This window comes from Ostrinia furnacalis, unplaced genomic scaffold, assembly GCF_004193835.3.
Source record: "Ostrinia furnacalis isolate ACB-3 unplaced genomic scaffold, ASM419383v2 OfSCF0440, whole genome shotgun sequence".
Lineage (NCBI taxonomy): Eukaryota > Metazoa > Arthropoda > Insecta > Lepidoptera > Crambidae > Ostrinia > Ostrinia furnacalis.
This window is the reverse complement of record NW_021130679.1, coordinates 43,107-57,867: the sequence shown is the minus strand read 5'-3', so window position 1 is coordinate 57,867 and position 14,761 is coordinate 43,107. Positions and strand designations below refer to the sequence as shown.

The 14,761-nt window shown below is 35.5% G+C and overlaps 1 protein-coding gene across 1 annotated transcript in view; it reads right to left on the bottom strand.

The window, feature by feature from the left end:
* Positions 1-13,851, bottom strand: part of LOC114364898 (protein Wnt-1) — a 95,411-nt gene extending 81,560 nt beyond the window's left edge. The window contains exon 1 of the mRNA XM_028321258.1: positions 13,373-13,851. Coding sequence (XP_028177059.1) covers positions 13,373-13,440 — 68 coding nt within the window. The 5' untranslated portion in view covers positions 13,441-13,851. The remainder of the gene's footprint in view (positions 1-13,372) is intronic.
* Between the last annotated feature and the right edge of the window lie 910 nt (positions 13,852-14,761).

Here is a 14,761-nt window from a genome sequence, read left to right as displayed (position 1 = left end):
ACAATCAATTCTCTCATCTTTATAGTGTACACATTTTAGAAATAAGAGTGTGTCATTGCTCATGTAATTTTTACACATTTGGTAACATAAAATATTTTGATCAGGGACAAGAACTTTCTACGTTCTGTGGCAAACGCATGAAAACCCCACAGGCAGAAGTACGTTTATACAATACCGTTCAGTTTCTATCAAATAGTAACTAATTTTGTGTATTCTAAAACTCATTTCAGAATCTATAAATTTCTACTATGTAATGCTCATTAATTCAAATTCAAATTCAATTTTTTTATTGCTTATTAAGTGTTTACAATTAGGTCTTAATCTAAACAATGAGCTTATAACTTAATAACCCGTTAATGGGTATTGCAATATTACTTAGTGGTGAGAGAGGACTAGTCTAAACTTAGGTCTAGCAACTTACATTATGAGATACCTTATCTTAAAAGTGTTTGTTTACTATTAAAGAATTCATCTAATGTATAAAAGCAGTTGGTAATTAAATATTTTTTATTATTATACTATGGTTCAACCCTCCAACTGTTTCCTAGTTTATTTGTCCGCGGGACCCCAAAAACAAAACACAACCGAATAAACAGAGTTATTCAAATGTATTCACCTCTACAACAGCCGATATTTATCTACGATGACCTATTAGCACTTTAAATTCATTAGAAGGATAATAGAACACACGCGTTAATTTGATTACCATGGTGCTTTGATAGATAACTTCCTGTGTTAATTGTTTTACAGAAAGTATTACAATGGGGAAATGATAGTAGGTTATTTGTTAATTTGGAAAGTATATGGTAATTTTAATTAATCAGAAGGGACAGTGACAGCCCTAGGCCTAACATTAAAAAGTAATGTTTTCGCTACATCCATAAATTGTGTACAAAACTTTATAAATAATCACCGAGATGTGACTACTGAAAAAATAAAGTAACAACAATAAATTTCATCCACCCAAATATGAAAATCATTCTAGAATCTTGACATACATTTTGACTACATTAATTAAAAATTTGCAAAAATCCCAGAGCTGTAAGCTCTGAATGGGAGCTTTACAAGTTTTTGTAGGGCTTGTTAAAAAATTTGTAAAGCAAACATTTTCCAACTACCTACTCACCTACTAACAAGTAACTACAGGATTACTCTAGTAATTTTGAGAGGATAACCATCAAAAACTACGTACTTCAAGCGGTTTTACGACCAATTTTGGTGAGAATAAAATCACACAATCAAAGACGCAGGTTAGCGTACCGTCCCTATATTGTTTGACATGCCACCAGCTCGCACTAAGCGTTTCGATGACTCTTTTATAATGCGAACAGCTAGGGACTGGAATTCGCTGCTTGCTGCTGTCTTTCCCGAAGACAATAATCCGGGCCTCTCCAAGGTAAGAGTGAATAGGCACTTACAGGGCAGATATGTACCATCCTAGACTGCATCCCACTTATCATCAGGTGCGATTGTGGTCAAGTAACTGCCTTTTTATTCATAAAAAAAAACATTGAAAAAAACAAGTTTATCGTTAATTTCATCATCATCATCATTTCAGCCATAGGACGTCCACTGGCGAACATAGGCCTCCCCCAATGATTTTCATACTGACCGGTTGGTAGCGGCCTGCATCCAGCGCCTTCTTGTTACCTTTGACTACATAGGTATTTAATTGACGCTAAAATCTGACCTTTTTAAAGGTACTTGTAAGTAAGTAAACTCGTGCATTGATATTTTTTTATATAACCCTTAATTTAACCCTTCAAATAAAGCCACCTTGTAAGGGGGCGTCCATAAATTACGTGAGACTTTTAGGGGGGGGAGGGGGTCAACGAAAACCTCACTAAATCTCACGTGGGGGAGAGGGGGGGTCTCGGAAAATATCACGTAATTTTTCCCGCAAGAAATAGAGTAAAATTGCCAGAAAACTGGGTTATTGAAGTAAAAAAAAAAAGATTTTTTTATGATGATAGTGACAATTTATTCCAAACCGTCTAAATCAAATTAAACTAAAAATGCCACAATCTGCATTTGTGAACACTAAAGATGCAGAATAAATGTCGAAGTTAAGAAAATTCGAAATTAAAAAAAAACGTCATCGACATCGCTATTGCGTCAGAAGCAAGCAATTACTTCATCTAAAGTCACTTTTCACATTTTCTTCTAAGGAATTTTTACTGGTTAAGAAATTGTATAATACATGAGTCAAATGACTATTACTCTTAAACTAAGTAATGTATCTTAACCGTTATAGTTTTCCTTGAAAAAATTCATCCCCACTTTACATGCAGGGGAGCTACCCTAGAATTTTTTTTCTTCAAAATTTTATGATACCGTTTTGTCGGCGTGATTAATATACATACCTTCACAAAATTACAGCACCCCAGTGCCAATAGTTTCCAAGCGAAACCTCGGACAGACAGACAGACATATCGAAACTATAAGGGTTCCTTGTCAGGACTACGGAACCCTAAAAAATTACATTACATACGTATGAAAATATTATGTATTCGTAGTTAAAGTAACCAATAGTCAAATTTGACAGATGTCAAATGACAAGTGGTTAAATAACTTTTTATAACAATGTTTAACTTGACTTTTAGTACATTTTTTAACTATTAGTTTACATTTTATTAATATTTTACCATTAGTAGCAAAATTTAACAATTAGTTATTTTAACTATGAATCAAAAAACTGGTCCTAGGTTGAAGCAATTGCTTGTCTTACTAAACGACGGGAAGCTACGGAACCCTGCACTGCGCGTGGCACGACACTGGGTTACTGATTTGTTCATATAAATCATTAGATTTATATGAAAAATCTATTAAGACTCCAAGCATAGACATTGCAAAATAGGCATTTTATTAAATATCACGTGAGATTAGGGGGGTGGGGGAGGGGGTCAGGCAAAATCTCACCAAATCTCACCAAGGGGGGCGGGGGGGTTGAAAAATGGCCAAAATTGTCTCACGTAATTTATGGACGCCCCCTAACAAACTAAAGGACAGCTGTTCAATATTAATTAAGTTCTTATAAAGTTTCATTAAAGTGAATTTACATCCATATTTCGGAGTTGATAATATGGTGGCGACAGATGGGACACAAGTATCTATTCGTTATCTATGTTATTAGATAGAGACCATATTTTAGACGCGGTCGGAGGTTCGGTACCGTCGGTGACAAAGGTTCTATAATGGAAATTAAAACAAATACAAACAAAGTTGTAATAAATGAGGATGATAATCAAAAAACAAAAAACTAACATTTAATGTACAGTACGTAAAGCTGGCAGTCGAAAAAAGAACTTTAAAAAGTCAATAGGAGAACTTCATCCTCATCTTAGGCGGAGTTGCACCAATTTACTTTGACGGTAACTTTAGCAATAACTAGTGTTTTTTTGTATGGAGTTTGACAGATATTTGACGTTTGTCAAAGCTAAAGTATATAAGATGGTGCAACTCAGCCTTATTAAATTAAAATTGTAAATGATAAAGAACAATAATAAGCTTTTCAATACCAAATCATAAAGTATTTAAACCCTTTTATGAATAAAGAGATTATTTCATACTAGCTTTTGTCCGCGGCTTCACCCGCGTAAAATTTAGTTTGTCACAGATCGTCATAAATTATAGCCTACATGTTATTCTGGGTTATAAACAATATTACCACAGTAAATAGAACAGATGATAATACTGTAAAGTTTCATCAAAATCCGTTCAGCAGTTTTTGCGTGAAAGGGTAACAAACATCCAGACATCCATACAAACTTTCACATTTATAATATTAGTAGGATTAGTAGGATCATTACTATTTAGTTCCCTTCCTTTATCAAGTCACACTCCTACCAGTACACAGAGAAGAAGAAGACATACCTATTGGTCATATTTTGCACAGGAAAGTATAAATCTTAGTACTTAAAGGAGAACTCCCACACATCCAAAAGCAAAAGTACAAAGTTCCGAGTATAATTGTCAAACAGGACAAAATAAACTTCCCGGTAAAATGATTCCGTTTCGCTCCGTTTGATGTTAATGGCTCGAATATTCCCATCTGCTCACTTGCCTTGTAACAGAATGGTTAAATATGGGGTATTTTTGGTACTTGACAAGAGCCGATTCATGAAATTTTAATGAGACGTGCCTGCTTTTAGTTAATTTGATATTTGCAATGTGGGAAGTCTAGATTTTTTCATCATGGCAGCGCCACAGTTTCTGCTTGGAAAACGCCACATGGGGCAAAGGGTATGAACTTCATCATCGGGTCATTTGATCCTCATGCGTCACCACCCTCTCTAACTCAGCAAGAGGAAGAGGAGGATTTGGTCTTTTCTCCCCACACTGGCTACGTGGGTTTGGGAGGCCTGATGTTCACATATTATTAATTCTTTAGTAGTCTTTTACAACATCTAGGGAAAGAGCAATAAACGATTGAGTATTGAGTTGGGGGTTCCTATTTTACTTCACCGGAACCCCGCGGCTATGAACCTTTTCTCTCAATATCTGATATTGTCAGACTCTATAATTCTGTCTTCATAATTAGAGAATATGGTATATTGTTCCTATTAAAAAAGACTCAAAAGGCATCATCAAATTATTTGAGTAAACAAAACATGCGTTCTTGTCATAGAAATCCGACCAAATGACAATGAATTGAAAGAAAAATAACAACATTTGAAATTATATTTTAACAAGCTATCTGTCGTTACCAAACATCTTCTAGCCCAACTTTATTTGATACGTTAACTTAAAGTATAAAATACTTTACGTATAGTTGGAGATAGTGTAGTGTAGTGTAGTGTAGTACTTTACGTATAGATGGTCACACACCAATTCCAAAGAGCCGATCAGACAAAAAAAACGAACATTATTAAACAATAAAATCTTAATAAGGCGAAATGCAATTTAACATTATGGCCCCATAAAACCGTACTCTCGATAATTTCGGACGAGCAAATGTTGGTAATTAGATTTTAGAGATGTCATTGACACTTCATTTTGTTCGAGAAAGTCTTCAAACATCACACATGTCATAAAGACATCAGACACCGAATGACCTTCGAATTTAAGTAGCGATCTGTCAGACTCTATTTCGTTTAGGTACTATAGATTTTCTGAGACACGTAGGTATAGTGCGGGACCGGTCGAAATAGAAAGAAAGAAAGAAAAATTATTTATTTGACAACTAATAAAACAAAAGTACAAAAACAATAATGTAATAGCAATCCTTGATCCTCTTTGCTTTGGTGGAAACCGGGAGGATATTGGAGATATGAAAATAACGAAATCTGATTGGTTAATTACTCAAACAAAACTCCTCTCTATTCCGCTTTGTTGGAAACCATGCCTTATCCAATGATGGATATCTTCTGTTGAAAATCTATACTAGTCTTCTATACTAATATTATAAATGCGAAAGTAACTCTGTCTGTCTGTCTGTCTCACTTTCACGCCTAAACCACTGAACCGATTTTGATGAAATTTGGCATAGAGATAGTTTGAGTCCCGGGAAAGGGCATAGGATAGTTTTTATCCCGGTTTTGAAACAGGGACGCGCGCGATAAAGATTTTCTGTGACAGAAAAAATTCCACGCAGGCGAAGTCGCGATCGGAAAGCTAGTTATTAATAAGGAAGGAAAGATAGATTTGACTTTAAAAAGAAAACTTTTTGACTGAAAAAAATAAAGAGCAATATGAATAACCCATCATTTCATAAATTAGTTATCTTGGATAGGCAACAAACAGTGTAGTGTTAATTATGAAAAATCTAAAACGTTAAAATAGCGGTATCGTTATAGCCAATGAGCTGCTGTCATAGTGACATTAACGTATTGTCAATGTCACGCTAGCATCAAACGTCAGAATAGAGGGACGCGCGGAGACGACTCCGCGCGCTTTTGTGCTAAGTGATGAATTGTAATTAAAATACTCGTAAGGCAATATAATGTGAAAGATGAGTATCCAGTGTTTTATTTATGAGAATAGATCGACCGGCCTCTAATAGTAGGTAGACAGAATACGAGTATAGATGACCCACGCTGAACTGTCCCACCAAACTCAATGACAGGGGGGCGCTACCATCGTTCAACTATATGGTTTCCAACATGGCAAAAATCTGAACCAGCGATCCGGTATTGACGGTGGCGCCCCACTGTCAATGTCATCGACAGGACAGTCCAGTATTTTGGAACTATAGTTAGTGTGTTTATTCATATTACGTTGGTCTTCCGTGAGTTCCGTGACAGATCGACCCATATAAAACCGCGGGCAGAGGCTAGCAGAAACGATGGTGCATCAAGTGTGCAATGGACACTGTGCATCTTATGTAGTTGCAATAAGTGTTATTTTGCAACAAAAAATTATAGTCTGAAGTTCTGTGGATCGTACTTACTCGTACAACTTTAGTTTTTCAGTTTATGTTAGAACCGAATGGGATCGTTTTTGCTGACTTTCTAGTCGTAAACTATTATTACTAACCTTTCATAGGAGTCATTTGGTTATTGAAATAGTATACCTTGGTACTATTACTTATTCTGTGGTATAGTGCAATTTGAAGTGATTAAAGAAGAGAATAAGCCTAGGTAACTAGTTTTAGTTTAAACTGAAACGGCATCAACAACAATAAGTTGGGCTTATTGGTTCTTATGGTCAGTCAGTAATTTAAAGAGATGTGCTAGTATTAAACTTATAAGAAAGACATCTTTCTTTACCTACTTACTTCATGTTTAGTAATTAATTAGATTTTAAAGATGGAAACTTATTTATCAGCGAAAGCAGTTGATAATGAAATCTAATGATTGTTTTAACTTTCAGATGATGGAAAATGTATTATTTATAGCAATATTAAATGTTTTTTAAAAGTGAATTTCTATACGCCAACAATATTTTTGTACAGACAACACATCAGGCTATACATTTTTGTTCCAAAATCGCCCCTAATACAACCATATTTAAGATGCCACAGTCATCTGTAGTACAGAGTCTGTTCATAGTGACTGTTCTGTACATAGTGACTTTTTGGTAGAGAATAAAATAGAATAGAGACTGGACCTATACCTAAGACCAATCAACAAAGTAAACCAGGTGGCCGATTGCTTTTCAATTTTTATTGGCAATTGAACTTTGTTAGCGACCTCCGTTTAACCGACTGTTTACAAAAGGTAACAAAAGGCGGTGAAAGTTATTTTGCGCGTTCTAGCCGAGGTATAAATACATTTTACTGCCATGCGCGGACGCCGCGGAAATCGGCCGCAGATCAAAGCGGGATTAGGGCTACCATACGGAATTTACTGGACAATACCAAAATAAATAGTGCCAGAGATATCTAATGGATAGCTGGAGGGGACCACACAGGTAGGTTCTGGCCAAGCTTAAGTCAAGGAAGAAGTATTTAAATTAGGAGTCAAATTAAAAGTTAGGAGTCGAAGTAGTCGCCATCGAAATTGAAGTAGTCGCAATCATTATCATCATATAGAAATACTCAGACCATTGTTATTTCTGTAGCCAATGTGATGAGCCAAGCTTGATGACCAGGAAAATGAAGAAGTATAGAGAATACTCTCACCATTGCTACCTTTTGTAGCCAAACTGTATAGCTTAACACTAGAGTACACGCGCGGCGTACTATAGTAGACCAGGTTAACATTTTACGCTATAACTTTTTAAAAACTTGCGCCAGAGAGCTGGCATTCCAGGAAAGCCTCGTTTACTAAATTTGTCAAAAGCCAGTAAAGCTTGGGTTGCTAGCGCCTGCGCACTTTTCTAAAATTGGTCGTCAAAACTGCGGGTCTAGTCAAAAGCCCGAAATCACTCATCAAAAAAATTATGGAAGACTAGCAACAAATGGATTTACCACGTGTACCAGGCAGTAGAAAGTGTTGAATACTATGACAGATAAAAAATAAATCCTATTTTTCCAGTAAATATTTTTCTGTTTGATCCCAAATAGTTATTTAGATAAACTTTGATTATAAAAGAACTATAATAAACACTTTTATTATGTATAGCCTGACCAGGAACATAAAAACCCTGGCACAGAGGCGCTTCAATTGCATTTGATAGTGCAACACTGAGTACAGTCGTACATGTGTTAAATTAATAGGCTAAATTTATGTATCAGGATTCAGGATTACGGGCTAATTTGATATTTTCATAAATTAACGAAAAATATTATTAAAGATAACCTGGTTTAAATAAATTAAATGAAACCATCAATCGAGCTAGTAGGATTTATTTTATTATTCATCAATAATCAAATTCAGAACTTGAATATTCAACTGCAATGTCTGCTCATGAACGCTTCAAACTCGGTACTTCTTTCCCAATTCCATAAAATTCAAAACTTAGAAAGTGACAAAAAACTTTAAAATAGGTAGTTGAAACAGACTACAGCTAATTTTCATAGTGGACTGTACCATACGATAAACATGTCAGTCAATTTGACAACCTTTGTCGGAAACATTATTCAATGAAAATATTGTCCGAACCCTTAGTATTTCTCTTCGACAAATACATTAACACATCGTGAACCACTTTTCTTTCACGACTATAAAAATATTTTAGCAATTTAATTCACGAAATCAATTGCACACATTTAAAATAAAGTTTGTTTACACTTTGACAACAATAGACTGACATGCAAGGTGACATGTCAATGAAGTTTTCAGTTACTGTTGCCATTAAAAGAAATTAGTACCATTAGTTTTCCGCAACATGGCGAGGGTTTTTATGTTCCTGGTCAGGCTATAAATAGTAATTTTATTCATAAATTGCTTACAAACTGATTAACAGTGATTTTAAATTGGCTTACCAGAGTAGGCCGCGCGTGTATTGGTGTAAAAAAAAGGGGCGCGTGTACTGTAGTGTTAATCATCCATACTATGAAACCCAATTAGTTAAGATTGGCCTCAAGAAAATTTAAACTGACATTGGACCCGCAACAAGATTATTTAAAACACTTTAGTAGAGTTCGAAGCTTAACTCTATATAGGCCAGTAGAATTAGCTTTTAAATCGGAAATAATTCCTACAAAAGATTTTATTGCTTTAATGGCTTCATTGGTTGCCCATTAAGACTCTCCTAGGTTTTCGACTTTGACGGAGTTGTGCTTAAGTGGTGGGGGCCCCCGAAAGGGGCGCTTTTTCGGTTTTCCGGTTATACCGCGTAAAGGACTTACCCTATCGAAAAATGGTCTTCCTGACGGTTGAAGGGCATTTAATCCTGCATTAAATAAGACCAAATTCATATGTTTTGGACAAACCGTTCTCGTGCAAATGTTCGGCAAAGTAGAAAATACGTGTATAATTAATGACCCTCTCCACGTCCAATAGCTCGTCTCCCGTAGGCTCCAAAGCCTTGTAAAGGGTCGCCTTAACCAGCGTATCCCTGTCAAGGCTCACGAGTTGGATTCGCTTACCCTTGTTCGTCCCAGCCGTTCCTTAACTGCTGTTGCTGCACCTCTTCCTGGCACTCTCCTGAACGACTCTGTGTTACCTAATGTGGCTGCCCCTCTTCCTGTACGATTGCATTGCTTAGCCATATGCCTGGTCCAAGGTTCGACGCCACAAAATCAACTTCGTACGCGTGAAAATAGTTTAAATACTATTTTCCGTGCTTGCAACATTTTTCTTTACTGTTTCGCCTCTATTAGTCGTAGAGTGATTGTATATATCCTATAGCCTTCCTCAATTTATGAACTATTCAACACAAAAATAATTATTTCAATCAAACTAGTAATTCTTGAGATTAGCGCGTTCAAACAAACAAACAAAAAACTCTTCAGCGTTTTAATATGAACTTGTTGTTGTTGATTTTTGGCGTCGAACCTTAGACCAGGCATACGGCTAGGCAACGTAGTTGTGCAGGAGGATACAAGGAAGAGGGGCAGCCACAGTAGGTAACACAGAGTCGTTCAGGTGAGTGCTAGGAAGAGGTGCAGCAACCGCAGTTAAGGAACGGCTGGGACGAACAAGGATAGGCGCATCCAGCTCGTAAGCCTTGATAGGGTTACACTGGTTAAGGCGACCCTTTACAAGGCTTTGGAGCCTACGGGAGACGAGCTATTGGACGTGGAGAGGGTCATTAATTATACACGTATTTTCTACTTTGCCGAACATTTGCACGAGAACGGTTTGTCCAAAACATATGAATTTGGTCTTATTTAATGCAGGATTAAATGCCCTTCAACCGTCAGGAAGACCATTTTTCGATAGGGTAAGTCCTTTACGCGGTATAACCGGAAAACCGAAAAAGCGCCCCTTTCGGGGGCCCCCACCACTTAAGCACAACTCCGTCAAAGTCGAAAACCTAGGAGAGTCTTAATGGGCAACCAATGAAGCCATTAAAGCAATAAAATCTTTTGTAGGAATTATTTCCGATTTAATTCATTTTTGTGTTTAATTCTACTGGACTAATAGTGAAAAGTGGATGACAGATGAAAATCAAACGATTAATAACCACTTAAGAAAAAGATGCACAACAACAACACACTGTAGTCTGTATGTATGACAAGTTTTGCTCGATTTTAGGCAAAAAACTGATTTATGCACACCATGTTAAAAAGCGTTCTGCTGCTTGAATCTATAGTACAATTAAGCTTTTGTGTTTATCAGCTACACAATGATATTGTTACTTAAATATTTGCAAAAACAGCTCTACAAATTTCAAAAAACAGTTCTATCTAGTAGATATCGGTCTAAATGGCAGCTTCTTAAGATTCCTTATGCATAATTCAATCCAATCTGTTGGATTACTTCTATTAATAACGCTCAAGTCTGCATATCCTACCTAAAATTCCCGGTAAACTCTACAATATGTAGAGGGTCACTACACTAGCAACCCTATATAACTGCTGTAACAATACCGCTCGGTTTGTAAGTGAAAAGATCAAGACAAAACTTACACTTAAAATTAATCGGACAGATCCTTGGGATAGATATTTTAGTAGAGTCAGTGCAATGTACACCTTGACACGTTATTGGTGAGAATTTAGATCAATTCAACATGTCTTTATTTTGTTAGACATTATCTTATTCAGGTACTTTTGAAGATAACAAAAGATTCTAACCGACCGCGACCCTTTTTGTTTGCGGTCCAGTTTACCTAATTATTTGGGTATAAATGTAGCCCTGACTAAATGCCATTATAATGACCCTAATGTTGGTTAGGTCAACATAAACACCATGGTATGTTTCCACCCAATTTTACAAAAGCGACAATAATTACTTTGTGCGGTATGACAGTCTGGCAAAAGACATCAATGAACGTGATCTTTATCTAATCAGAAGTTTATTTCAATTGTATTATTAACATGATGTTATCACCTTATCATTAATCATCACCGTGCTTTCCAATCCGACTTTCGTCGCTTCAGCAACATTTCGCGCTTTCAACGAATCTTTACACTACACCTCGCCGTGCCCGTTTGATTTATGTTCTCAACTGATTTTCTTTAGCGCTCCAAACTTTAGACCACATGTCAAACAGCAATGTTGAAAAAATTCGAATGTAAACAAGAATATTTATGTTACACACTATTTTTAGTTGTGCATTATATTTGGGTAGCATTGTTTTAGTTGGTAGTGACGAATGACGGTGCTTGGGTTTATGTGGTGGTGGTGACGGGTCGCGTCATCAAGTTAGATCTTAGATCATCGCGCAGTAAGATTGGTTACAGATAATGTACTGTGATTTACAGATTGGATCCTCAATATTACAGAAAGGACAAAGAGCGTGTAAAAATATTACCAAAAAATAATATTTTCTCTGATGGCGATTCAACTTACTAAATCTGAATATTTTATGTAGGTAACTAATATACTTAATTGTTGTTAAGTTTATAGTAATTTTATAAGAGTTGCAAATATCATTTTATTCATAATCTTATGAACAATTTTCTTAGAATAGGTATTTTCTATCTAGTCTACATAGTTTAAATCAATTTTATTTCCTGAAGAAGGGTTTTCTAGTAGATTTTCCATCAAACAAAAAGGTTTTTTAAAGATTGCTTGGACAAAATTAAATGAGCACAATCATACTCCTAATATTATGTTTTCTCCCTAAAATCAATGAATGTAATAAGCTTACTGATTTATGTTTACAACTTATTATCACCGAGTTTAACTTTCACTTTGCTAACTTAATTTAGAACACTAATAAATGTACCTGTTTTAATTTGTTGTCTATCATCTACTATCGTTATTGCGGTAGTATTACCTACTTCAGTCATAATTTTACTATTTCATTTGGTTGTTTATGTTTCCGTTTCACGTTTTATGGAAGTTTTAGACCAGTCCCCTTTCAATAGAAATTATTGATCCGTACTTCCGGACACCGTATTTTATATATTAATCGTTTGCATTACATTATTGATGGTCACCTACATTCTAACTTGTACCGTTCATGTCAATTTTAATTTAAAGTTAAGCTATTTGATTGTATAGATGGATTTTAGCTGCAATTATTAACATAATCAGTATTTGAAATAGCATTTGCATTAAATTTATTTTGTCCCTTAAACTTATTGGTGTCAGTTATGCTTTTATTGGCATTCGCTTTTGCAATATCTGCCATTTTACTGTCACCGTGCGCAAGAGCACGCTTCTGTGGATGACGCTAAAAGTATTTGACATTAACGTAATCTAGTTCTAGTGTCAACGAACTCAGCCCGTACCTACTTCTATTAGCTTTAATTAAAAAAGGAACAGCGTTTTTTGTATTGACACAGTCGTTTGTTTTGATTAGTCTGTTGGGAACAAGATTTTGCTGGGTGATTTCATATTATTATCGTGTTATCTCATCTGAGTCATTCGTTTTAGCATTACTTAAATTTTTTTCTTTGTTATTTAAATCAGTGTTTAAGATTTCAGTATCTCTTTCAAAGTTATTGCCGACTTTGAACTTATAAATTACTTAAAACGTATGACACACGGCCTCCTTAGTATTTTTATCAACCGGTAGAATTATTTTGTCATACTACAAACTGATAAGTTAATTCGTTCTGTAACTCAAAGAAATGTTAATCCTATAGAATTATTTATGATCAATCAAACCGAATAACTGTTTAGATAAACGTTCCCAATAATTTTAAGACAGTTTAAAATATCTTTTCATATAATTTTAATATCCGTTAATAAGCAAAAAAGCAAATTATTCACCGCTGACAAAACTTTAAAATAAATTCGTTAATATTGAATTTATAATCATTTTTGGCATTCAAAATATCTTAATAGAATCAAAGATGTGCAAAATAATAAAATAAAGTAAATCCATTTATCCGTAAAGAGAAGAGCATAAGCTCTAAAAACACTTTCTTCAGGTAGTGGAAACCGGCTTATAACTTAGAAGATAGTTAAACTTAAAAATTATTTAAACTCACCACCAGTTTCCGAAGACGGCTTGCACTAGCAGCAGCAGAGAACACAGCACTTTCCAAAATAGCATCATATTGTTCCAAAACCAATACAAGTCACTAAAAGATGCACTTTTTAGCGTTTCCTCAAAAACACAAGACCACCGCAAAACTTGTACTCCAAACTTTTCCGTCCGAAACTCAAATTACAACAAAAACCAAACACCAAACAATAACCACAAAACCGAACAACATAACAATGTAATCACAAAAACATTTCTAAAGTGCAAATCGAAATAAATACGAAAAAACAAAACTTTTAAAACAAACTTTCTGTAGAGTTCACGTCGTCGGATCACAGAATATTAAAAACAAAACTGATGACGGCCAGCGAAATTTCAATAGAGGAATTATTTAAAAAGGTTGTACTCTTTTTCCGATTCGAAAAAAATATTTGGGATAGTCGGCGTTTAGGCGAGCGGCGCACTTACGACCTGCGCGCATGGGAAGCGAAACCAGACTGGCTTGCTTTAAGCCGCTGGTAAGTATTCCATAGGATTCGCCGTAAGGGGAAGGGTCTCTTGGAGGGCGTGTAAATGCAACACAGCGCTGCATGAATTCATCCTTCAAAGCCCTTACCACTGTAGCGACCACTTCGCCGATTTCGTCGCTCGGAGCCCACAACGCGATCAAACTACTCTGCACCCATCATCGGCAGACTAGTTGCGAAAACACATGGTACGGTCACATTTTAAAAATCATTTTCTTCTGAGAACCATCAATTGTAAGCTTATGTCGTCGTCTCATGATGTTAATGCGCAAAAATATTAACACTTATTTTGAAATTGATTTGCTTGATCGAATGACGGGGTTTAAATAAATTGATGTTGCCGTAAATGTATATAAAACGTTATTTATTGAGGAAATCAGGATTGAGATTCCAAACGTAAGTGAGCGTTTAAGCGACCTCATAAATTATAATTAATCTCACTTGATTTGTGTACTTACAGTTATTACGAACGCGCTAAAAGGATTTATATGGGTTCGTAGATAAGATTCGCGTTAAACTTTTACTAATCACTTTGTTCTGATTAAAATTTGGTTCACATTTTATTAAACAACTGAGGTTTTTTATTTCAGTCACAATTATCATTTAAATCAATTCCTTTTATTGACTGTGAATAAGGGAGTCATTCAAGGGTGCATTTTGGGTCCGGTTTTTTAATTGGATATAAAATTACAAAACCAATATTTGTATATCAACCATACATCAAATCTTTATAAAGAAGTACTCATCCCTGTCACAGAGTTGATTTGTTAGACTCCCTTCGAATGTCAGCGATACATTTCCTTCTCAATTTAATAACTAATTTCGGTTCCCGACCCCGGGAAGTAAAAAACCACTACAATAGGGCT